Raw genomic sequence first — 26,654 nt, forward strand, 5'->3', positions numbered from 1 at the left:
ATGGTCGATAGCCTACAAAAGCGCGGTCTTACGCACCGGACCTTTGAAGACGTCATTTTCCCCGGAGGGCCCGGGGCAATCAGGAAGAGAGCGCAACGATTGCTGATAGCCTTCCTGCGAGACACGGGGCTCATCGACACCTGGTGACCCACCCCTGATCTCAACTCGAAGGAGGATCAGGCAGAACAATTGCCGGCTTTGTATGCCAGGCTAACCCCGCCTGCTTCAACATCACCACCACCACCACAACCACCACCACTAAACATTACGGACATGTTAATAGCTCAATAAACAACAAAAGCAGGGAAAACAGAAGAACGAAGCAAGAATTTCCAAAGAACGTAAGCAGTGGTCATGTTCTTACAACAGGAACATTATCACATAGATTGCACATGGATAGTCATGAAATACACTTTATTCACGATCTTCCACCACTTGCTAATGATGCTGAGGAATAGCGCAATGTTTTGGACAGTGAGAAAGCTTGATCTGCACAAATCGGTGGCTGCATTGATGTTGAATATTTGAGCTATTCATAATTTATGACAGCAAGAAGACTACAACCATTTGGCTTCAATTATTCTGCTTGTTTACATTCTTTAAAATAATAACTTCAAAAGAATGACATCAATACACATATCTTCATCAACAATTTTTTCAGCATTTATAACAGGAAACCAACCATCATTGTATACCATGAAAATCCCCTTAACTGTGTAATCTCAGTGGAACACAGGCCTGAGATGTACTTTATTTTTAGATTGGCGGGATAGCGACTTGCTAACACACTTTGTTTATTCTACAGAGGCATGCTTATTACCCTAGAGCATGAGCACAAACAAATTTCAACAGTAAAAGGAATTGTGACACAAATTTAAACAGAAGCGTAACAAATTACATACAAGGCACCTTTGCAACAGGTGTGACAGAGTCTACAGATGAGAAATCTGAAGTCATAACCTACCTTACTTTGTAGTTTTGTGTGATTAATAAAATGAAAAGTATTATGGTTCCCATAAAGGCAAAACAACAATATGAAGTTCATTAAAACAAAAGTGATGAAGTTTCTTGAAGAACAGGCAACATTACTATGGCTGTCAAGAACATTATAGAGTCTACAAAATTGCCTTTGTGAACCCATGTAACAATACATAGAGCACAAAATTGTTATCCTTGTTCATCAAGTATGCAGATATCCTACTGCTGTGATGTCAACAAGTGCGAACATGATGAGGACCGAGCTTAAGAACTGCAATGTTACTGTGTGCCACTCAGTCTTGTGTTCATAGTATTACCTACAACGGCTGCTTACAGTAGCACCAACAGCTGTTGGTAAAACATTAATAAAACACTAGTTTTGTCTCTGGTACAATAATATAAATCATAATCACTGCACAGTCTGTCTACAGAGATTCAGCTCAAAGCTACATGGGACAGTGACAGTCACCTTGGGTCACAAGCAGTCAGATCCTTCTAGCACTCTCTTTTAAATAACAACACTAGCATAGTTGGACAACGGAGTAACGTCCACAAAGCATCATATGGGATTGTAACCCCTCCTCCGAAAGCATGAAAAGCAGTCAGTTATAATGTGTGTCCTGCTTCTCTTTGGGGACTGGTCATCCTCGAGGTATGCAGTGCTCGTGGCCGTATCACTGCATTCGAGGATGAACTTTTGCAGCTCTCCCGGCTGTGCTCCATGCTCATGTATTTCACGAATTGTTTCGTACGAGTCCATGATCACTGATAAGAACAAGCTGAGCACACAGTAGATGAAGAGGATCAAGAACAGGTAAAGGTAGAACCTGCAGAACCACCAGATGATGCCGTCACTCTCCGACAAGATGGCGAATGTGGCAAACATGTCATCTCCATTCATGAGGGCAAAGAGACACTCGGAGGTCATGCTGAGCGAGCGGAACTTGATGTGATGTGGTCCCAGGACAACCCAGCCGCAGAAACAGAAACCACAGTACAGCAGCAGTGCACAAAGCAGAAAGCGCAAGATGTTTGGGAAAGCCCGACGCATTGTTAAGATGAGGATGTTGTACTTCTTGAAGAAGCCCAGGTAGCGCAGCACCCCAGCCCAGACAAGAAGGTTTCCAGTTCCGAGTAACGCTGAGCACAAGTTGTACTGCTGACCATCTAAGACACGCTGCTCCAGTTGTATCTTAAAGCAGGAGCCCAGGATAATGAGAATGTCATTGATGGCTATCATGACATACCAAAAGTCCACAAACTCCATCTTATCGGATAGCATAAGCTTCTTTTTGTAGTACTTCGCAAAGAACCTCACTGTTTTTTTCCGCAGTGTTTGGCCACGGATAAGAGACCTGACACACAGCACTAGTGAGGAAGCACAGATAACAATCACAATTACATTGACAGCCTGAAGGCATGCATAAGCTATCTTGTTAGAGTCTGTGTACAACACATTAGTGGTGCAGTCCAGTTTCTTTGAATGTACACCAAGCGATATCAACAGCTGGCCGTCGTGGGCTTCGTTGTCGTAGTAAATAGTGATATTGTACCGGTAACAGTCTGGCAAATCAAACTTGCTGAGACTCTTAAGGTACACCGTCTTGAGGGTAAACTCTAAATTGACGTTTATGAGGCGCTCGAAGATAATGGAGAAATTATGCTCCCGGAGGTAACTCTCGGTGCTGAAGTTGAGCCAGGCGGGATTTCCTGCTTCAGGCCCTTCCACGGCCAGGCAACGCCGCACCGGGTAGTTGTCAAAAATTAGCGTATCATTAAAAGGCCATACGTAGCCCTTGCGGTAGTAGGTCTTGCAGAAAACAAGGGGAATCAGAGCACCTGTAGGGGAGTCGTAGCCGAACGAGCCGATTGCCTGACGTCGTGACGTTTGAGTATTTTCGCACAACATGGTCCACGTGCCTGTAGAACTCTGCCTTCGTGTATACCGCATAGGGCCCAGCGGCAGGCGGATAGTTCGCGATTTCACGCACACTGTCCCAATCGAAGAGAAATATGTGATGTAAGGCAACAGTCGTGTCCCTGTGCTGCTGCTGGTACGAGTAGCTGTTCGTGCCGAACAACACCAGCTGTAGGGTGACTAGGGCAATCTTCACAACTTGTAAGACTAACTTCCAAGGAATGCGCTTTTTGGCCTGGTACTTCTCTATAGGGTTCATGAAAAAGAAGCGCAACTTCCTGCGCATACGGTCGCGGACGTTCGGATGGAGATCCGAACCCGGATCGTCATTACCCTCCCAGGAACTGGTGTCGCCTTGCGTAGCATCGTCTGCTGAATCATATGTAGCAGCTTCTACGCCACTAGAAACAAGTTGCTGGATGGTTGTATTCCCAGGCTTACGCACGTACACGTCGCTGTCGTAGGGATCGCACGAGCCGCATGCTGCAGATGGATCTTGACGCACTCCCTTATCCATGTTTCCACGTAACAATGGCAACGGTCACTTAAGACACATACACTACATACACCATTACTTTCACTTACGATTATGTATGACGAATAGAGATAACGCCCGATTGAATGAGCGGGAACTAATCATCGCGCCGACGAATCGGCACAGCCCGCCTACAGAGCCCACACGCCCGCCACAGCATGCTTTGTCGCGTTTTGTGGGAACCAGCGATTCCAGGCCCACGATCTCCCGATCTCCATCAGTTCAACCTGCTGACTGCGTACAGGATATCACGTGTTTCATTTGTTTTCGTTCTGGCTGCACTTCCGGTCACATTGCAGTTGTTTCTGGTTGTCTCCGTTGTTTCCAAGCGGCGCTAGGGAAGCTAGCGCAAGCGGCGCGCAGCCAAGCGCAGCGTCGGCAGGTGTCGCCGTCTACAGAAAGATGGGAACATGGCGGCTACGCTCTCCGACGATGAGTTCCAACGCTTGCAAGTAATACTACGTTTTATTGTTGTCACGCAGTTCGTTTCATGTTTAACGCTCCGTGTTTGTATTCTTTAGATCAAACGCTGTGAGGCAGCGATTGTGTGAACTGCTGGTGTCAGCTGTGCCGCACCAGACGCGTTTTACTCGCGCACTGCTCTCGTAGTGCTCGCATTTGCATCCCTTTGCTGCAACTTCCGAAAGCAGTGCCGTTTCGATCATACCGTTGCAACAGGGCTTTTCAAAAGTGTATTGCACTATTTGTATTCATGTGTTACTCTATAACTTGCTGCGGTGTATTGTTTGTCGATATTTAATCCTTCCAAACTGTGCATGAAACCAGACGCAGTTGCTCGATCTGCGGAGTAGGAACTACAACTTGGACGAACACTGCAAGCGCCAGAGCCAAGGCAAGTGTTTCATTGTCACTTGATGGTTGCAGAAGAGACCGCTGAAACGTTTTCCTTTTGCAAGAGCTTTTTTTCTCTTTTTTTTTCTTCTCTCCTGCGTTTCCATGTGCGGAAGGCTTCTGATGGTGTCCTTGGAGGGTATAGTAAACACCTCCAGCGTGCGTAGTTTCGCCAGAACTCAATTTCATGATGCAACTCGATAATTCGTCGGTTCTAGTATTGCGCTGTCGTGGTGTTTGATGGGAAGTTTTTCGCTTCCTGGAACGTTGTACCGCTATTTCAGTTGGCTTCCGCCAGCGTGATCAAGTTGCGTTGCTTTTTGCTGTCAAAGCAGGCGGATGGCTCGCCACTTGCCAATGCGAGCGCGGTTGCGAACGTGCGAAACGCTGAATCATGCGCTGTCTAGGTTGCTTTGCTTTATTGTAGGTATTTCGTTCCGGCATATGAAGCCGTGTCAATGGCAATGAACATTATATAAGGAAAGAAATTGTGTCTCCTGCCGCACACGCCTTAGGACTGTCCTGTGACATCAGAGGATTCATTAATATTCAATGTATTATAGGGCCTCCCTCTCAAGGGCTGATCGAGCACAGTGCTTCTTACCTGTGGTTTGGAGAATGTGTGTAATCAGTATGGTCGGATTGCAAAGTGTGCCCACATTAGCAAAACACAAGCATGTAGCAGCCTATGGGCAATCATTGGAAATGTAAATGTTCGAAAACTCTTCACATCTACATGCAGCACGCGTGAAAGAAAGCTGTGGAACACCAAATGAATATTTAACCACCAGTAACCATGTGCCTATGGACGAGATTGAGTCTGACCTGTCGGTGCCTACTGTGTTGCTTTTTAATACAGTCAGTCAGTCTTGTGGCACTACTATAAGTTTGACAGAAATGAATTGACGACATTCCGCTTAAAAGACAATCTAGACATCCTTTGTTACAGTCAACCATACTGTATAACCAGCTAGTACACAGCTGTTTTATATTTCGCAAGTTCATGCTCTATTATTTTTTTATTTTCTGCAGAAATTCTAGCTCTCCGACATAGTCTCGATGAGCACAAGAAGGAGCTGTCAAAGGCTAACTCGGTAAGTACATGATTGTGGTACCAGCACATTTGTTCTCTTTAGGGGGAACAACAAAAAAAGTGCCTCGTCATTGTCCACAAACACAATAGGTGTACCATAACAGTGATCTCCCTGGAATGTGTTACCTCATAACAAAAACGACAAGCACTATTAATGGTATGCCTGTGACCTTTAAATGGAACCAAAATATACTGTGCAGATGCGGAGTAAAACGTGTAAACAGGGCCTTAGCCAAAACCATCATGCTGTTGATTTCTGGGCAGGTGTTTTTCCTGCACATTAGCTGTTTCTTGTTTTCACAGGTATTAACAAAGTATTTTGGGAGGTGTTCTGAAAAGAAACACTGTTCTCCACTTTGCCACAGACTGTGAATGTCACTGCCTTGCTATCATAGTACAATTTCTGCAGGTTTGTGCATGTGATTTAGCTATGCAATATTTGAAAATTTGCCACACATGTTCTGTTCAGGGATACGGATAATGTTCACATTGCAGTAACTATGTATTTACTATGGCCAAGCATTTGCTAGAATAAAAATTTGAATGTCACAATATAGCAGGAATTCATGTGATGTGAGGTAGTCACAATATAGCAGAAATTCATGTGATATGGGGTAGTCCAATCATGTGCTGGATATTGGTGGCTGGGGTAGCTATCCCCTCGCACTTTTACGTCGGAGCTGGCACACCGTAGCAATTCGTTCACTTTGTTCTATTCTGTTATGATTCACCACTAGCTATCCAGGTGATAATGTAGGTGAAGAATCTCAGCCAAATGGTGAAGTGTGAAAAAATAAAATTGTCACATTGTCCCTGCCTACAAACGTCATAGCATTGGGGGGATGGCTCGTTCATGATGCTGTTCTGATACAAATTTTACCTAACATGCACTAATGGCACAAGTGATAAAGCAGGGATGGAAGTGCTGCGTCAATCGAGCTGTACCCACCTGCCCCAAAACACTAATTTCAAATGAAGTTACCAAATTTAGCAGAATGTGCGGGCTCAGCGACAACCACACAGCCATAGACATGCGTTGGCTAGCGCTTAGCCCTGCAATCCAAGCCTAAGTATTCCGTAAGCCTAAGTAGCGTCGGCGTCATTGGAGTGTGGGTGTGTTTGGTGGCATAATTGTAACTAGGTCACAAGAAAATTAAAACAGTTGTATGTTATTCAATGCATTATGAGTGTTTTATGAAAGTGTTGCGCGTTTGCGCATACGCGGACCAGCTAAGGATGATTCGAACTAGCGTGCATTTTATGGTGCTGTCGGGAAGGATAGCTGCGCTGAATGAATAAGGTCGTACAGTCTGCTCATCGTGTAGCTCATCAGTTCCGTTATGCATACAGTTTTGTTGCGCCCTATTGGTACATCTCCATCAATTAATGCGCGAACGCTGTGTGTGTATGACGTTATTAATCTATTTCGCATGTGCACCACGTCCAGTTACTGGGATGATAGCGCGACACGCCGACAAACGACTTGCTTGCTTTCCTGAAACTTGTTCGTCACAAATATCCTATGGCAGCCAGAAATGCCACTCAAATTTTCACTTAGTGTGCATTATTTTCTGCCCAGCCACACCACACAACATTAGGCTTTTGCCACCGCAGAATGCTAGCCAAGGATGTAAAGTTTCATATTTAGTAAATCTTTGCGGCCAAATTGTGGTTGTAATTAAAAGTTCGGCAAAACCGCAAACCTCCGAAATTGCGTTCGTGGCAGTGATGTTCAGAACGTGACTTGTGCAGATCGAGTCAAAAAAGTTTTATAAACCATCGCTCGCCGCAGGAAATATCGGATGCTGTTTTACACTGGCTTAATGGCGCCAGTCGCGGAACCGCGAATAAGCCCGAATAATCGAGCTTATTCAAGATATTGGTCGACGAAACTGGGAAGGAAGTGAACATTTTTATCCTTTATTGTTTTAAAAAAATATCTTAAAACTATTTCTCGGCAACCGATGTGAAATACTGGCAAGTGTGCAATGACCAGTACGTCACTTGGCATTTATTCTGTGGTATTCTGCAATCTTAACTGAAGGTTGCTAAGAATTAAAAATTACCTCAGGTCACTACGCAAACGGCGTTCTCTGTAGCTTAATGGGTGTTGTTCACAGGCTTCCTCTTGTGTGTGTGGCCACTGTGACTATTTCTCGTTCATTGTGAACGAATACGTCTAATTGGCTAAATTTAGCTAATCAATGAAAACATTGTGGATGATGTTGACAAATGACTGATAATAGCATTTAGAACAGCCTAGCATTCGTCAAGACTTTTTTTAACGTGAAAGAAAGCCTATGAAATAAATTAAGTGACCGCAACAGTGCTTCTGCGCTCCAAAGATTGCATCTATCGTTATGCAGATGTCGTCAAATAGGGGCACTGGGAACGAGCGGCCGCACGTTTTTCTCGCTGCGTCACCAGTTCATGGCGCTCATCTTCGGTCCCTATCAAACGCGAAGTAGCGCAATCTCGTTACGATTTGCAAAGTTTGCGAACCGTTACAAGACCGTGACCCAGGTTTGCGTGTTCGTAATATACACAATGCACTGATGACGTTTACGTCTGAGACCCCTTATATAACTGGTGCGGGGATGCGTTGTCACATGGATTTTTAAAAAATGTTCACAGGCTTCCTCTTGTGTGTGTTTGTGTTTATTGCTAAACAAATTAATGGTGGTGCGAGGAAAAGAAGAAGGAAAACCAAGAGGAGACAGGATAGGGCGTCAAACTTTCAACTAGTTTTATTTCCAGCACATAACCCAATTTGGGTGATGTGCTTGGATCAGTGTGCTTCTTCCTACTGTTACAGTGTATATTTATTGACGCAGTTTAATACACATGCTAGCGTAAGCAGAAATCTGCTTTCGAATTTCTATAATAATTACGTACTTCCGGAAGAAGCAGACTATCGTCTCCTCACGCTCGTCCACAGCCGCCCGTGTGGGAGTAAAACTTTGGCCTGACTGCTTATTGGTGTCTTAGCCATCAGGTCTCGCTAATTTCGATTAGTTTTGAACATTCAGCTAGCCTTGAACCACACGAAACTTAAGGTCAGACCACACGCATGCTTGCCAGTGTGCGCTCACTTATGGCCAATCCTAGCTAGACGCCTTGGCAGACTTCGCTTCGTATTGAGCTATTGACAGTGCTTAAAAATGTGCAAGTTGGATGGGGCTACTATCTGTCGGTCAAACTGATGCAGGACAAAGCCAGTCCACACCATGTAGCACATCCAGACAGGAGCATATGTGGGCTAGCACGCACTGTTGTGCACAAAGCAAATGCTGAACATTCACACTACAGCTGCATGTAGCTGTGGTCTGCTATGTAGCATAGATACCGTGGGTGCCGCAACGAGTCTGTTAACTGAATGCACTGCGTCTCACTGAGGACAACTGCATTTCGCACGTTGTAGGTGCCAAAATTAGAAATAGTGGCATCTACATGAATGATGCTAACATATGGGGCAGAAACTTGGAGGTTAACAAAGAAGCTCGAGAACAAGTTAAGGACCGCACAAAAGAGTGATGGAACGAAAAATCTTAGCACTAACGTTAAGAGACGCGAAGAGAGCGGTGTGGATCAGAGAACAAACGGGGATAGCCGATATTCTAGTTGACATTAAGCGGAAGAAATGGAACTGGGCAGGCCATGTAATGTGTAGGATGGATAACCGGTGGACCATTAGGGTTACAGAATGGATACCAAGAGAAGGGAAGCGCAGTCGAGGTCAGCAGAAAACCAGATGGGGTGATGAAGTTGGAAAATTTGCAGGCGCAAGTTGGAACAAGACAGGGGTAATTGGAGATCACAGGGAGAGCCCTTCGTCCTGCAGTGGACATAAAAAAAATATAGGCTGATGATGATGATGACATGATTGTCCGAAATAAAATTTGAACTCCACGCCACGGTGACGTTCAATAGATGGAGTGTTGTGTGTGCACTCCTCTCTACCGTAGCCTTCGCAGTGCAAGGCATTGAAGAAGGAGCGGGAGCACCACGACATGGATCATAGGTGACCTACGATTGCCTATAACTCCGCTTCTGCCGAATGCATTTTAAGTACTTTTTGTGGCAAGGTATTTCTGAAATACTCTGTTTTAACTTCAAATGCGTTTCTTGACTTCATAAAAAAAAAAAAAGGTTCAGGGCCTCTTTAATGACATTCTTATTCTGCACGTAGGCTCTCAGCCGAAGCAAGAAAGCCAAGGAGGTGGAAAAGCTGATGGTGGACAATGAAGTGCTTCAGCGCAAACTACAGAGCCAGGAGGATGAGTTCAGGCTGCAGAACCAGACACTTATGCAGGAGTTGTCTGTTGTGAGTGTCGCTATTTTCAGTGTATGGGCATTACGTGCTGAAAATATATAAAAAAAAAAGATAAATTCTGTGGTCTGCTGTGCCAGAATCATGATATGGCTGCACTTCGATAAAGGTGAAATGCAAATGCACTTGTGTACTTAGATTTAGACGCGCATTAAAGAACTCCAAGTGGACAAAATTAACCCGGAGCCTCCCATTACGGCATGCCTCATAATCGAGTCATGTTTTTGGTATGTAAGTCCCGATAATTTAATTAAGATTGACTTTAAAAAATGAATGTTTGAATCTGCTAAACCCCAGAAAAAGAAAAAAGTACTGGCAAGTGTCAAAGTGCTCTAAATAATTTACGGTAACTCTTGTGTGTCTATAACCCAGTTTCGGTTTCAGTACGCAGCAAGTGCATGAGTCATGGCGTTAGGGTACACTGACCATGTACACTCTCTCGCTTTGTTCCTGCACTCACTGCAGGAACGAAGCACAGCCATAATAAACATGTTTATTTTTTATTAGCAATATCATCATACCTGGCATTATGGTCACCAGAAGTGAAATTAAGAAGGGTGTTAGTCAAACTTTAAAGCATGGTTGCCAGGTTTGTCCTTTCAAAACCAACTTTAGTATCATGCTAACATATCTCACAAGCACGTACTTCTTGACCTTGATACTTCCTAAGTGTCGTACTTTTACAAGTGAGAAGCATGTGGTAGAGCTCTTACAACTTCAAAAAGTATGGGTTAGTGCTCCTTTAACAGCCAAAGTGCAACACAACACCATCGATACTATCGCGTTCAATACGAGCTGCAACGTGTGAGCCATAGCTGAAGCAATGCTCTCGAGAAATAAGTGGAGAGGGTTTCGCCATTCCTGCAATGCGTATACCCCCATGCTTTCTGTTGTCTGCTTTCTTCATGGAGAGATAATACGGTGGCCTACCAAGCAGTGCCATCATCTTTAGCCCTTAGTGCCGCATGCTTCATCATGGTGCACCGCTGCTTCAGCTTCGTAACTATTCTTTTTTTCTTCTTTCGTTATGGAGTGATATCTGCTCGGCGGGCCAGTGTATTATCATTTTGTGATGAAAGGAGACTACAGAAAGCAGTGGGTATGCGCATTGCTGGAATGGTGAAACCCTCTCCACTTTTTTTCTCAAGAGCGCCGCTGTGGCTACGGCTCCCGGATTAGAACTTACTTGAGTGCAATAGAACATCCATAATTGTTGCAACTTTGTTGGCACTGTGTTGCACTTGCACTGTCTGGCTCACGGACTACCATTTTCCTATCTCTTATGCTTTCCTGGCACTTTCCATTATTTTTGGAAAAAACTTATTGAAAGGGTTCTACTTTGCAGACACTTCTACCATGTGTTGATAAATATCCCTGCTTTCAGGAGTGAACACTGACAGAGCAGCTGGTCGGACAGCATTTCTTCAGCCCTTAACTATTACACAGTTTCGTTTTCAGAAACATTTTAGTTTTATGAATTTGTATTGTTATCACATGCATATCAATTGCTCAAGTGTTCTTGTGTAGCCTCTTTCAAATTAAGGCATCTTTTTTTTTTTTTTTGAACCATGTGATAAGTGTTGGGGTAATACAAATTGTCAGCAGTTGCTGATGATGTCCACTTAAGTGTGTTCTTCGTTGCAAAATTCGAACGCATTGCAGTGCAGTGAATGTTTCTACATATTTTCAGTGCCGTATGGTTTGTGAGATAGGAAGCTTCAGAGTTGCTTTTAGCACCTGATCATGTAAAATTTCTCGCCGCCTATTCTCTCACTCTGTGACCCTTGCAAATTCGTTAGTTTTCCTTGCATCTGCTGCAGTGGCTCAGTGGCTACCGATCCGTGCTTTTGAGCATGGGTTTGATTGCCGGCCGCTGCGGCTGCATTTCGATGGGGGCAAAATGAAAAAATGCTCGTGTACCTAAATTTAGGTACATGTTAAAGAACCCGAGGTGGACAAAAGTAATTCGGAGCCCACTATTGTAGCGTCTCATAGCCTCTGTGTTGCTTTGGGACGTCTAACCCAATCGATCATTCAATCAATCGATCAGTCAGTCAATCAGGTTTTTTTTGCATAAGAAACACAACTGCTCATGCATCTGTGCAGACGGTCACCAATCAACCATTTAAATCGTGTACCTACCCCCTTGTGTAAAATCCCTTAATGGGGTCTTTTAGTTATTGAGAATAATTATCAATCAATCGATCGATCGGTCGAGTTTCCTTGCTCAAAGAAATAGCATTGCTCATGAATTTGCACAGACGGTCACTGCAAATGAGGCTCTGGAAAGGAAACTGGAGGAGCTGCAGGGTGTGCGGCCGCCCAAGAGAAGTCCCGAGCCATGTGACCAAAAGTCCCTCGACGAGATACGCCGCCTTCAGGCAGAAAATCTGGCCCTACAGAAGTCGCTCGCAGGTGAGAGGGCCTCCAAGGTTTCACTTTCGCTTTTCTTTCATTTTAAAGCGTTACTCTAAAAGCAGTGCCTCTCATAGAGGTATGAATTTTCATATTTTATAGGTAACCTGTGCTCTGTACCTTAAAGGGACAATAAAGAGAAAAATAATTTGAGCTATATTAGCTAATTACCCTTCTATGATACCAAAAAAAAGCCACTCTTACCGTGAGATCAGGCTTGGTAAGTCAGAAAACATGTACGAACAAAAAAATGGTGGCAACGTCACCTTGAAGCACCCGCACCATCACACCCTGACGTCACAGATTTTGACGGCGTCTGCTGTGGCATAGTTAATTGTTTACCAGTAAAAATAGACTACAGTGGGTTCTAAAGAATTCAAGGATTTTTAACATAGAAAGTTTGAGGGTATTTTACTAAGCCAATGCTGCATATATACAAAACGGGAAAACAAAAATGTTTTGAAATTTGTGACATCACATTGGTGGGCTGGTGCTAAAGTTTCGGCTTTGACCTTCATTCTCTCTTCTAATAATGAACCTGTTATGGTGAAAATAGTGACAATAGAATTTTCAAACAATACACTATCAATCTGAACTGATTTAGTGTTTCTCTAACTCTAACTTTAAGGGGTACTGACAAGACATTTCTGGCTTGTCTTTTTCTTTTTGGAGTATAATTAAGGTATAAAACCTCTACGCCCCCTGCGAGCGCTTAGCCTTATGAAATGCGTGCAGTGCTCTTGTTTACTGTTTTATAAGCAACAGCAGCATCATACCTAGCCTTATAGCTACAAAACATTGGCAAATTTTGCTCTTTGCCATGACATCACAACATTTTCAATGACAACAGGTCCGGCATTTTGAGACCAATTTTATTTTCAAATTAATATATCTTATAAGTGTTTCACACCCTTCATGCTCGATGTCACCCTTTTTTTAGAAGTGAGAACTGTGTTGAGTTTTCTACAACTTCAAGAATATAGTTGTTTAGTTATCGATAAGCATCCGTGATTGAAGTTTCTGAATATTCAATTTTCGTCAAGCCGAATGTTGACATTTGCTGCAGTAAAATTTACCAGAGCAAGTCTTGGGTAACTGCTTTGCCAGGCATTGTGTTACAGCATGTGATGTGTATGATCATATGTCGGGCACTGATGTTGAGTGGGTATTGCCCCCTTATAAATTTAATTAACATTAATGCTAACGTCCTGACTTGAAGGTAACCAAGACATCTAAGCCTGAATGTCTGTTGTCATCTGAGATAAAGAGTGTTGTTTAGTGCAGGAGCTGTAGGAGGGGGTTACAGTGCACTTTCGCAGTCCTTTCAATTTGGTCAGTTACTGTGACTTATTGGATTAATCTGGAAATTAAATACTGTCCAAGGCACGTTATGACAGTGCCTAAGAACTTCTTCAGATCGTTCTTGTGTTGTTTTTTCAGTTGCTTGACTGCCTCTGAAACCCACTTATTTTTGTATCTTTGCTCTATTGCAGAACTTCGAGGAAGCACGTGAGTGTTGTGCACTTGCCTTCTGCCAGCCTCCACAAGCTACCGGGTGACTGTGTGCTGATCCTTGTGCGTTTCAGAAATGGGCTTCTACCTGCGCCCGATCACCCGCTTATGGTTGACGGTGAAGACGGCCTGTCCGAAGAAGTCGACCAGAGGGCGCTGGGTAGGCTCCCATATGTTTATCTTTCGGTCGCCTTTTCTTTTTGTTATGAAAGGTAACTGAACATAATTGTAATAATGTCCACCCAAAAGATATAATGTGTGCAAGCACTCCTTTGTGGACACTTAGCAGCAGTTGATGTCCTGTTTCCTTAATTGATGTGTGGCGTTGAACATAATTTGTATCAGCTGCTGGCTGAAAATAAAAATAAGTCTCATTATGGGTCAGGATTGGACTCTGGGTTACCGAGCGCTAGTAAAGCATGCTGCAATAGAGCTACAACAGCTACTTCGAATGCATTGTGTATAAATGCATAGCACAACTGTATAAGTGCATAGCGCAACTGTATAAATGCATAGTGCAACTGTGTTTCCAAGCCTTGATGCATGCCTGATAAAAAAAAAAAAAAAACATTGTTGGTACCCTTAGTCAGCAAAATGCCAATGTAAAATGCATTATCTGAGAAAGACAAGACGTGGGCACACTTGCCTTGCTCTTTACACAATGCATCACTTGAGTGACTGCCACCCCTGTCTTGCCTTGGCATGCTATGTATTTCCAGCCCCTCTCAATGACCACACACAAACCGTATATGAAGGGCAGGTAATGTGGTCAAGTCGGAGCTACGAGACAAATGCTTTGTATGATAAAGCTGCGGCTATTCCTGTGAATGAGCGGTTGAATGTGTAGTACTGGTGTCTTAGCTCCTTTCCTCAGCTCGGTTACCTTTTATGACCAGCAAACCAGCCCCAACACCAAATTCATCTGAGTATTTTCTCATTTCTCTGTCCTCTTTCAGATGCTAAACTTCGACTTAACATTGAGATAGAAGAGAAGAACATGCTTAGGAAACAATTGTCCGAGATAGAGGTGGGATCACTTACCCTTCCTTTCTTTTTAATTTACATGTTTTGACTGAAAGATTTGAAAGTTGATGTTGTGGCATTACAACATTTCCTTCTTTTCATTCTTGTTTCTGGTTCTATCACAGGAAAAATTAAAGGAAGTGACCGAGAATATGGAAGACGAGAATGAAAAATTGATGGAGAAATTAAAACGGAAGCATGAAAGGTAAAAGTTGGACATCAGTAGCAATGTTTGCCGCTACTTTTGCATTGCATGTATTTGTAAATCTTGAATGAATGCCGATGCAAATTCTGGGGCACAGAAACTTCATTGTAGCTCAAGTTGTTTACAGTCAGTCAAATATGTATTCCCTGCTTTCACTGCCTGTGAGCACTCTTTTGTGACTCAGTCTAGTGGGTTAAGCTTAGTTTGTTAAACTTAAGGAAGCTCAATAGTTTGACAGTTTGACAAAGTAGCCTGCTGCACATTGATGTGTGAAATTCTAGGGAACATCTGGCAGTATATTTAGAGCACATTTTAAATATAAAAAGAGGTGCTTTCTTAGATTGTTTGAGAAAATTACAGGAAAGAGAGGCCTTGTCGTACACAGGTGCACATACAGTAAGCATGTTTTTATGAGTGCCATTGCATAATATGTACAATCGTGGTAGATGTTGTTTCTGGTACTTCCAAGAGTTAAAATTTTGTGATCTGTGCCTAAGACTCACACTTTGTTTGTCTCTCTCCTTAGCTTCCTTCAGATCCAGCAAGAAAAGGACAAGGTGTTTGCAGACAGCAAGTGAGTGTTTTTGTCCATTCTTTTATTCGTTGGTGCAGCTTGTTTTTTAGCCACTGACAGAATTGCTTCACGGTTCAACAGGAAGGCTTTGGAGACAATGCAGGTGACCAAGGACCGAGAGATCCAGCAGCTGAAGGAGATGACTCAGCGCCTCCAGAGCCAGCTGAACAGTGCCTTAGTCTCCCAGCAGGATCACCAGACTGTTAGCACCACGACCATTCAGCAGCTCGAGGAGACCATCACTGAACTTGAGACTAAGGTGAGTGGTACACGTCTTATGTCTACAAGGAGCTATGCTGGCATATCCAGAACCCAGCTAAGAGCACTTACTTGAAGTGTGACACTGTCACACACTGGTTTGTCATGAAGAATGCTTCAGGAGGGCCATGTCACATAATCTAGCGTGATGTGGGACTAGGCTAGTACCTAATGGGGCTGATGCTTACTCAGTAAATCTAAAAACAGCAGGCTTCTCCTGCCATACCCATTCTGTGCACATAGTAGAGGGGACACAATACTACCGTATTTATTTAAATATAGGTTGACCTCTTTTTTTTTTTTTAGGAAATGAGCTATTGACCTATATTCGTGACCAAAGAATCTCAACCTATATTCGTGAACAAAGCTAGCAAAAGTACCAAGCTAACGGAGTTCTTTCATTGTGCCCTCTGTAAAGCCAGTCTGGAGATCATCCAGACTAGTTTTATTAAATGCTGAATATCCAACACACTTGACGGCACTGAGGACGTCGTCATCTGGGGTGCCTAGGAGGACGCTTGTGTAGCATCCGACGAGGACATCTTGTATGGCAGTTCCGACAACGTTGCAGCTTCTGGAATCGACTAGTGAGATTTAGTAGCCGAGGTTACGGTAAATAAGGTTGTGTCATGTTGTAACTTTTTTCTCTTTTCAAGAAATATATGGATCGACCTATATTTGAATGATTAGTTCTTATTTCTCGGCAAGTTCTATGTATAGGGGTTGTTCTATATTCGTGTTTGATCCATTTTCATGTAAGTACGGTAATCCATCAGGCACAGGTGCTTACACTCCCCAACAATGCCATACCGCACCATATCGAGGATAGACCAAAGAAACTGGCATGTCAGGTATGTAGGAAGTATTCCTATGAGCATCACACTTTCTAAAAATGCCCCGGACTGTTCTCTTCCTTCTTCATTCTTATCGAATCTAACATTCCACTTTCCTTGCTGTGGGTGAACTGAAGAGCTCCGCTGTGAGAGCTATGCCTGACACTGTGGACTTTGCTGGTGAAAACATGGAGTGCTTTAAGTCATTCAGATAACTAGACCCAGCATCACAGCTGGGAACTATATGGAATTTTGGCAATGATTACACGGTCCGGGAGTTGTATAGGAATACAGTCAAACCTTGTGGACAACCAAGATAGGTTCTTCACAAGAAAAGTAAAAAGTTACCCATCAAAAAAGGGGTCAGGCAAGGAGACGCAATCTCTCCTATGCTATTCACTGCATGCTTAGAAGTATTCGAGCTATTAGACTGGGAAGGCTTAGGAGTGAGGATCAATGGTGAATATCTCAGCAACCTTTTGTTTGCAGATGACATTGTCCTCTTCAGCAACACTGGGGACGAATTACAACAAATGATTGAGGACCTTAACCGAGAAAGTGTAAAAGTGGGTTGAAGATTAATATGCAGAAGACAAAGATAATGTTCAATAGCCTGGCAAGGGAACGAGAATTCGGGATTGCCAATCAGCCTCTTGAGTCTGTACAGAAGTACATTTATCTAGGTCAATTTCTCATAGGGGACCCTGATCACGAGAAGGAAATTTACAGAATTAAAATGTGCTGGAGTGCATATGGCAGACATTACCAAATCATAACTGGGAGCTTACCACTGTCATTGAAAAGAAAAGTGTACATTCATTGCATTCTACCGTTGCCAATATATATGGGCCAGAAACTTGGAGGTTAACAAAGAAGCTCGAGAACAAGTTATAGGGCAACTGAAGCACTTTAAAAAAGAAGTGAGCTTTCATTGAATTATTATAGTTTTCCACCTCCTGAATACGAAAATCATAGTTTACCAGGCCAGAAGTCACCACTTGTCGCTTTAATGTAGCAAAAACCAGCTGCAGCATCTGTGGGAGTTGCTGCGGGTTGGTTAACGGGCTCTGATGTCAAAGACGAGCGTGACGTCATCATAGGTTTTGGCGATGTGCGTGATTCGAATAGAGCCCTCAGGTGACCCCTCTATTGAAATCATCCACGCGCACCGACTTTCGCCACTACGCTTGGCACGCGAGGGGGGCGGAGCTTCAACGAAAATTTTAAGAGCGATTGCCGCACTGCTACGTGCATAATCAAGAAAATAACTGCAGGAGTTGAATTGTACTGTGTCAGCTTTCCAAATCCCCATAAATCTTCCAATTCTAAAACCTCTTCAGCTTTCCTTAAGGACCGTGCAAAGAGCGATGGAACGTAAATGTTGGGTGTAACATTAAGAGACAGGAAGAGAGCGATGTGGATCAGAGAGCAAATGGGGATAGTCGATATTCTAATTGACATTAAGAGAAAAAAATGGAGCTGGGAAGGAAGGGAAGGCAAGGGAAGCGCAGGCAAGGAGGGCAGAAAACTAGGTGAGGTGATGAAATTAGGAAATTTGCAGGCGCAAGTTAAAATCAGCTAGCACAAGGCAGCAGGGTAATTGGAGATTGCAGGCAGAGGCTTTCGTCCTGCAGTGGACATAAGAATAGACATGATGATGACGACACTCAACCCTTATTATCATGAAATCAGATCCAACAGAAAAATTACCTTTGTTGTTACATCCTGTATTTATTGTAAACATACACACTGATAATAGTGAAATGAGAGTTGTTGGTTCTGTGCATGACCTGTGTCCGTTATAATGAACATCAACCAACCCGCCCAATTGTGCACCCTAGACTAAAAATAAACTTGTCATCGGGTCAATGTAAAAGAAGCGAAAGCGGGATGCCATATGTCGGCTTTGCAAGCCACTGATGATCGTGCAAAAGTGTCTTCTGTTTGCCCACTGATTAGCCAATGGCGGCAAGCTAGCTGCATGGTTTCTCAATTGCTTTTGTTTTTTCACAGTTGAACAATGCATCCCCGGAACGCCTGCAACAAGCCCTTGCTGAGAAGGCGTCCTTGGAGATGCTCCTTCGAGAAACCACCGAGAAGTGCGAACAGGCCGAAGCACAGGTTCAGAGCCTTCTTAAAATGAATGAGGTAATCTATTTCACGCATTGCTTTTGTTGTTGGAGACCTTTGAATCTATATCATAGTCATTAGAAGAATAGGAACACTCATAGTAAATTTGGTATTCAACTTTCCACTTAGGTTAGCAGAGAAGCGAGTTAGGGGAGGACTGTTATGCTTCCTGGTCTAGTGACAGTGCACTTTCTGAGCCGTAAAGGTGCTCTTGCTAAATATGGCTGTCACGATTCGACATCTTTTCCGTTCTTTCTTTTTTTTAAAATACCAGCAGCCTTTTTGGGTGCCGTGCATGCTGACGGCACTTATTAAAGTACACATGACACTTGCAACTGCTGTACAAATCTAGCCCTACTTGTAAAAACTGCAGCTAAGATGGTAGCTGGGATCTACAATAACTTGACATTTCCATTTCAGAAGATCTTGTGCATAAGTGTCTTTTGTGCAGCCAAGTTACATTATTCCTTAGGTGTCAATGCCTGTGCTAGTGCTACGATTCCCTTATGTAATGCTTATGGCTGCTTGAATCGAGCATTTGATAAATTTAATACTGTTTCCAGGAGATGGGGTCCAAGATAACTGCCATGCAAAATACTATTGATGGTTTGGAGGATGCGTCGCGGAGCAGTGCCATGGCAGCCTCAGAGGCCAACAAGGTAAATCAGTGGCTAAGAGGGTTTCTTTTGTGCATGTTATGCATCCTCTTTTTAATACTTTTTCCTGTTTTGTCTTTTGTACAAGGCAGTGACAAACACCTTTTCCTCTAGATTTAAGGAACGGTTCTGCTGACATGACCAAGCAGCAGACCAAGCAGCTACTCTGAATTGTTAGTACAGTCAGACCTCGATATAATGAACTTGATTTAATGAAATTCGTGATGTAACAAACAATTTTTATTTCCCCATCTTAGTTCTATTGAATTAACAAAACCTCGATATAACGTAATTCTCGATATAACGAAGCTTTTGCTGCAAGTACAACTTCGTTATATTGAGGTTTGACTGTATTAATAATTATTAGGTAACGCCAGACTCGAAACAGCGTAAAAGTGCGAGACAGAGCAAGGAAACTAACTACAGACGAACCCGTTTATAACAAATTCGGTAGTTTCGCAAAAAGTGGTCATTATATCAGAAGTTCGTCATATATCGACTCGACTTTAAAAAAAGCTGAAAAAATAACTGCACTGTAGCTGCCAAGCTGGCACCGGGAGTTGCAATTCGGGAGCACTTCGGTCTGAAAACCAGATTTTCAGTGTCATTTTTGTTCCTGCTGCAAACTTCCACTAGAAACGCCCACCTAAAGAACGACATGCGGCGTCATGTAGCTCTTGCAAAATGCGTGCAGTTCTGATCACCTGTCGTTTCAAAACTGCTAGCGCTGCCGCCATTTTTAATCGGGAGCTTGTGATATATTTTGGTACCATCGGGACATGACTGTAGTCTGCACACGAGAGCGAAGCATTCTAGTTAGACGGAAGCGTAAACTTCGCAAGATACTGCGGCATGCCACCATCCAGCGAACGTCTTGGACATCATGGTCTCGGCATTATGACTGCGCGTCAGCCACGCAAGAGGCGTAAAATTAAAATATCTATGTTGCTTAGGAAGAAAAAAAAGAAATTTGCAATATTTGAAAAGTAAAACGTCACTGCGAACCTCTATCGGCAATCGGCAATGCGTAAACGAAACGCCGCCGAACAACGATCTCCTGCTAATGGCATAGTAACTGCCGACCCTTTGCAACATTGCGTCTTGGCAACGCGTGGTGCAGCGTTCTCACCGACTCTGGCCACGTTGACAGGAACGCTTCAGCTGCTGCTGTTCCCATGGTGAAAAGACAGATGGTTGTTCCAAATCGTTGAAATAGGCGTAATGCACATGGTGCCGCACGGACAATTGCGCAAATACTTTAGTGACGCCGTCATGGCATCCGATGTCGCACATGCCAGTGCACTACACGCGCCATGCTGTTTATGCTGTACGTGGCATGCCTCCGCCCTAGAGGCGTGCCTTGAAAATGCGTGACCACGCGTGACCTACTTCGCGGCTTCCAAAATTCACGCAAGGCGGTCGCTCACTCATCTCGAAGGCCGTATCATTGTCGCAGTTCGACTGGAGCAGGGCACGTGCTGCCGTGCACCCAGTTTGGTGACACTTCCGTACTTTGGCACTTCACTTGTGCCCTCTTTTTTCTGTGACTGGGTTCGAAGTGTTCGTTGTAGCAGTAAAGCGATTTAAAAAACGTTCGTTAATCTGGAGTCATTTTCCATAGGGAGGGTCGAAAAATCGTAAATCTGCTGAAATGTGGTCGTTATAACCGATAGATTGTTATATCTGGGATCGTTATAAGTGGGGTTCGACTGTACTTACCTTGTCCTGTGCTTTAGCACTGTTTATACTCTGCCACGAACCAGCTAGCCCCTGTCAGTGCCCTTGCCTTTTTAAAAACAGATGCATTATGTGTGTTTAAACAAAAGACATCTCTTCATGAATCTTTACTAACAACCTCCACATTTTCATGAGGACGAGCCTGAAGACTCTGTTTCCCACTTTGTACTTAATTCCCAAGTTCTTGGTGCACGCTGTGCGTGCAAATGTATAGTAGTATATTTTCTTAGTGCACAGTAATTATTTTGGGACAGTGTTCAGGTTCTGAGTATCTGCTGCAGGGTGTGCTCACAGGACGTCCTGACAAAAAGGGGAAAAATAGGACAGGGAATGGGCAGTGTAGCTTCAGCTCAGATGGCAGGCATCTGGCTGAGGTGCTGCCGCTGTTGCATCCGGATCACATGGTGTGTGACTGGAAGTGGGGCTGCACGTGCATGCAGGTTGCTGAGAAACGCAAGGCCCTGGTGGAGGAGATGGGCGCCCACCTGCTTGAAGAGGAGGCCAAGCACCGACAGGCCGTGCAGGAACTGGAGCTCCACTTCCAGGAGAAGCTCAACCAGCTCAACGAGGCCTTGCTAGTTGAACAGGTAGGAGAACGGGAACCACGTTGTTGTTAGCGCTGTGTACCTCAATCCAGCATGAAATGTACAATTGACCTTAACAGTGTAGAGAAAAAAAAATTGATGAAAAATAAAAACATCCTCAAATATGTAGATGTGTTAATGCTGTCGGAGTTATACACAGCAAATAGCTGTTTTACTTCTCAACTTGGTGCAACCGTGAGCAATCTTGTGCAAAGCCCTAGCCAGTCCTGTGCAATTATGTGGCGAGCCAAAGGCGTAGTACTTGGGCTTGTCATAATGTAAAACCAGCATTGCCAATGAGTCTTGCTGTGAACCTTTGTCAAAATATTTTTGAGTATTTACAACCAGCTCAGAGGAGAAAAGGTTCGGCATTGAATTCTGCTTGAAGCACACACAAGCCTCCCACAGGCTTGTAGCATTTCCACTGGACCAGTGCCAAAGTTGGAGATATTCATTATGCAAGTACGTATACCTGAAAAGTGCACAATGAATTCTGTGCTCACGAGGGTTTTGACGGGAATTCAAAGCGCAAGCTCCTTTCCCAAGCGTATCACCTCTGAAGGAAGCCGAACGCCAGGCCGGGGTGTGCTTGTGCCCATTTGGCCCAGTAGGTGCCCGGTGGCGGTGGGAATCGAACACACAACCTCCCGCAGCCGAGGCAGGCGCTCTACCACTAGGCCACGGCATTAAAGTAATTCACTGTAGAAATCCTGCAAAACTCTTTAATTATGAAAGCAAAGAACATTGCAGAAACTGCAATGCCTTTGTCCTAAAGCAGGGCAGGAGCCTCTTCTGCTTCTGGAAGTGCTGTGGCTTTTCTTGACGGGAACTCTTGTCCCAAAAGCTGTGCCTGCATCTTGCAGGCCCCATGTACTTCCAAAGTACCGATGCTGGACTACATTCTTGTGAATGCCTAGTACGTTTTTTTAGGACTGTACCATTGTACCTGTGTGCATTACTTGCAGGAACGCTCAGCAAAGGCAGCTGAGAATGAGGCAGCCCTGGCAATGTACAAACGGTTGCTGCCTTCGCTCAAGGAAGAGGTTGTACAGCTGCGGGCTGAGGCACAGGCACGCGTGGATGAGCTGCAGGCGGCCATTGAGACGTCTCGGCAAGAGCTAGACGAGTGCCGAGCACGCCTGTCCCAGGACTACAGCAAGCTCAAGGAGCAGTTGGACGATGCGATCAGGGTGGGAATTTGCCTCACTATGCCCGCATGCTGCTGTCTTTTTTTTTTTTGCTACATGTAGTCAAACTTCATTATAACGAAGTTGTATCTGACATGAAAATACCTTTGCATTATATATCTGATATTTGTTATATAAGCATAAACAGGGATATCAGCAGAAAAAAATTTTGTGATCATGTCTATGCAGAAGAAACACGAGCATGATTTTCCAACTGGCCAGCAAAGGGTCTCCTTTGAATTTTGATAACTGATCAGCAACCTACCATAATAATACATGAAATGAGAACAATAATAAACTGCATATACCGTATTTATTCGAATATAAGGCGGTCACGATTATAAGGCGAGGGGGGAGTTGAAGGACCGCAAAAAAGGAAAAAAGTTTGCACACTAATATAAGGCGAGAAATCCCGCCAGAAACTTGATTTAAATTCCCACCTTTGAAGTTCGCGAAATTCAGCCGTGATACCACATAATCACGAGCTGTCATCATCTGAAGCATCACTGCTTTCCTTGTTGCTGGTGCACTCCCAAACTTCGCTGTCGTCAGTGCCGTCCAGCGAGTTGGAAATGCAGCACTTCTTGAAAGAAGCTGCCACCATAGCGTCGGGTATAGCTGCCCAAGCGTCGGCTATCCAGCGAGCCACTACCGATGGAGATGCCCGCTTCAAACGGCCCGACGGTGTCAAGGCCGTTTCGTCGGAAGCCATCCATTCGTTGTAGAGGCGTCTTACATGGTCCTTAAAAGGCTTGTTAAGACACACGTCCAGTGGCTGCAGCTGGCTCGTCATGCCACCGGAGATGACAACCAGATCGGTGGCTTCTTCCTGTAGCTTTTTCTTGACCCCCTCGCTCAGATGTCCCCGAAAAGCGTCAAGGACGAGCATCGATTGGCGAGCCAACAGTGCCCCGGGGCGCCGGCACCACACAGTTTTAATCCAGTCCATGATGAGTGCCTCAGTCATCCAGCCTTTTTCTTGGCAGCGGATGTGCACACCCTTAGGAAAATTTTCATTTTTAGGCATCGTTTTCCTCTTCAGCACCACGTAAGGCGGCAGCTTGTGCCCGTCGGCGGTGCACGCTAGCATAACGGTGATCCGCGCTTTTTCGCACCCTGCGGTACGTATGTGCACTTGGCGATCACCTTTCGTGTGTACCGTTTGCGCCGATGGCATGTAAAAAAAAATCGGGGTCTCGTCCGCGTTCCCGATCTGGCTGAGGAGGAAGTTGCGCTCTCTTCGCAGTCCTATGACATAACGTTGAAAAGACAGCAGCTTTTCTTCGTAGTCACGGGGAAGCTTTTGCGTAATGGAAGTCCGTCTTCTAAGTGAGAACCCGGCTCTCTTTATGTATTTCTGCACCCAGCCTCGGCTGGCCTTGAACTGCGACCCGGAGATGCCGCGATCTTTTGCGAACTCTCGGGCCTTCAGCTGTAGCATTTCCGTTGTCACAGTCAAGGCGCGGCTCCTGGTTTGTCTGACGAATTCAGTCAGACTTGCCTCCACTTCGGGAAACACACCCTTGCGTGGTCCCCGGAAAGCTTTCCGCGTCGCAGCACAGGCAAAGAGGGCCTCCTTCTCTTTTCTCCAACGACGCACGTTGTTTTCTGGGACGCCGTGCTTTCAACCTGCAGCGCAGTTGCCCAAAGCTTCGGCATCGGTTATCACGTTTCTCTTGAATGCCGCATCGTAATGACAACGACGACTTGCCATGATCACTAGTCGCAACGGAAAGGTTCCCGTAGGTAATCCAGTCAAATGCCACGCCGAACGAAGCTGCACCAGCGAGGGAACACAAAAGACAAGCGCGTGCAAACGCACATGGAAAAGTGGCCGAATAGCTGGCTGCGGTTTTGAACTCGGCTTGTGGATTAAAACATACTGGATTTTCGCTGGCTGTTTCTGACTTTTTATGACTTCCCGCGACGCGCCGTTGCTGATCTCGGAGCCCGCGACATTCTCGGCCGTTGCCTTTGCGAAGGCAACTGCCGTCAGATCGTTTTCTTTTTTTCCCCCGTTCTCACTGACGATGACCCATTTGATTGCAGCACAAACATGTAATAGGGTTATAATGTTAAATATTCAGAATTATTTACATTTTCATGCAAAGAAAATATTAGTGTGCCTTTCCCGACTGTGAAGCAATGATTGATGTTTACCTCGAATATAAGGCGGGGGTAGACTTTGAGGCCGCGGTTTTCGGAAAAAAACCTCGCCTTATATTCGAATAAATACGGTATGTGTATTGCACCGTCGCTAATTGCCACCGTGTGGTCTTACAGACCACATGGTGTTGACATGTTGGCTTGCCGGCTGTGGTCTAAGCTTTAGTCAAGCCAAAGCTGCTGGCCAATATGCAGATGAGTGTCCAGAATGCTTCAAGTTGCTTTTGCTGAGTTATTTGGCATTTTTTTATATTAAAATACATATTTTGAGCCGCTTGCAAACAAAAAGTTTTTTTGCTCTATCCGTGTCAGATCCCCAAAAATAGGGCACGTGCATCATCGCCGGGCACAGATGTCCTTTTTTTTTCTTTTTCCCTTCTTTTAGTGCGTCAAGAAATACGTGTATGGGTTATGGGTGATGTGTGTATACATGTACACAGCGAGCGCATCGCGACGGTCGCATCAGGGAGCGGGCGCTCCGAGCATTTTTGGTTTCTGTATAACAGAGGAGTACTTATTGAAATGAAGCATGTCCAACCAAATTTTATATTTGCTTCGGCCTATCTGATGTTGCACCCAAATGTTGCACCCAAAGGCGAAGTGGCTTTTTTACGTATCTGGAAGCCACTGAGGGTGCATTGTTGTGGTTTGTTAACAGTGCAGTATGGCTTCTGCAGTTGTACAAAAGCATTAAGCTTCTGCTATGTTTAATTTTGTGAAGGTGTTGACATAGTTTACTTAAACCATTACTTACAAAACATTACTTACAGCTGCCTCCAGAGGGATAAAGTTTTACAACAATTCTGCATCACTAACTGTGTAGCCTTTGTGAAATTGAAAAATAAATAAATAAATAAACAAAAGTAGTGATTTGTGTAAAAGCAACAGTGATGGGCAAATTTGGTGCTATCCTAACTTTGCAGAAGTTTGCAGAACACAGAAAGCATGCAAAACACACAAACTTTCCATTCATTTTGCATGTAGTGTCCTGTTGCACTGTTAAAATAAATATAATAATAATTTGAAATTGTGATATTAAATATTTCTTATATCGTCCCAGGCTTTCATACAAGCTGCGGTGCATTGTGGTATTTCAGGACTTGACCATCCAGCTGGAGATCTCAAACAGCCAAAAGTGTGAGTTTGAGGAAGAAGTGAAAAGGCTGAAGCAAGAAATAAGGGATAGCGTGGAGGAGCGCAAAATTCAAGACAAGAAGGGCCTGTCAATGGTGAGCATGTTGTAGCTGCAATTCTGTAATTCTTACTAAGCTCATTGCTGTTTCATCAATCTCAGGTGAAGGAGCTGAAGAGGCAGCTTCAAACAGAGCGGAAGCGAGCTGACAAACTGCAAGAGAGGCTACAGGAAATTCTCAACGATTCCAGCCTGGGACGATCTGGTTAGTTCTGTGCTGGCTCCTGTTGGGACGACAAGCGTCCATACATCTTAAGGGACACTAAAGGGAAATGTTAAGCCAAGTTAGATTGATAGATTATTCCTCTAATAATCGATCACTGTTTTCTGTGTGCCAGTATATGACCTTGTTTTGTATAAAATAACCACTGAAAGCATGGCTGCTGCTCCTCAATTTGAATCGCCTGTGCCAAGATGGACGAGTTGGTGTAACCATCCATGTGACTGACATCCCTCTCTGCTGCTCTCTGTGAATC

The 26,654-nt window shown here is 44.3% G+C and overlaps 2 protein-coding genes across 2 annotated transcripts in view; one reads left to right on the plus strand and one right to left on the minus strand.

Annotated features, from left to right (window-relative positions):
- Positions 1–395: 395 nt before the first annotated feature.
- LOC119460666 (mucolipin-3-like) lies at positions 396–3,640 on the minus strand. The gene is given in 2 exon segments (XM_037721704.2): positions 396–2,854; positions 2,856–3,640. Coding segments are annotated over 2 exon segments (1,875 nt in total). The 5' UTR covers positions 3,414–3,640; the 3' UTR covers positions 396–1,537.
- Positions 3,641–3,735: 95 nt separating this feature from the next.
- The window catches only part of LOC119460665 (GRIP1-associated protein 1), a 37,955-nt gene continuing 15,036 nt past the window's right edge, over positions 3,736–26,654 (plus strand). Inside the window, exons 1-17 of the mRNA XM_037721703.2 lie at positions 3,736–3,883; positions 4,218–4,284; positions 5,316–5,377; positions 9,566–9,700; positions 11,968–12,121; positions 13,615–13,630; positions 13,708–13,793; positions 14,590–14,660; positions 14,782–14,861; positions 15,388–15,435; positions 15,517–15,694; positions 18,540–18,674; positions 19,220–19,315; positions 21,490–21,636; positions 22,599–22,823; positions 26,084–26,215; positions 26,281–26,383. Of these exons, the coding sequence (XP_037577631.1) occupies positions 3,842–3,883; positions 4,218–4,284; positions 5,316–5,377; positions 9,566–9,700; positions 11,968–12,121; positions 13,615–13,630; positions 13,708–13,793; positions 14,590–14,660; positions 14,782–14,861; positions 15,388–15,435; positions 15,517–15,694; positions 18,540–18,674; positions 19,220–19,315; positions 21,490–21,636; positions 22,599–22,823; positions 26,084–26,215; positions 26,281–26,383 (1,777 nt within the window). The 5' untranslated portion in view covers positions 3,736–3,841. The remainder of the gene's footprint in view (positions 3,884–4,217; positions 4,285–5,315; positions 5,378–9,565; positions 9,701–11,967; positions 12,122–13,614; positions 13,631–13,707; positions 13,794–14,589; positions 14,661–14,781; positions 14,862–15,387; positions 15,436–15,516; positions 15,695–18,539; positions 18,675–19,219; positions 19,316–21,489; positions 21,637–22,598; positions 22,824–26,083; positions 26,216–26,280; positions 26,384–26,654) is intronic.

This window comes from Dermacentor silvarum, chromosome 8, assembly GCF_013339745.2.
Source record: "Dermacentor silvarum isolate Dsil-2018 chromosome 8, BIME_Dsil_1.4, whole genome shotgun sequence".
NCBI classification, from domain to species: domain Eukaryota; kingdom Metazoa; phylum Arthropoda; class Arachnida; order Ixodida; family Ixodidae; genus Dermacentor; species Dermacentor silvarum.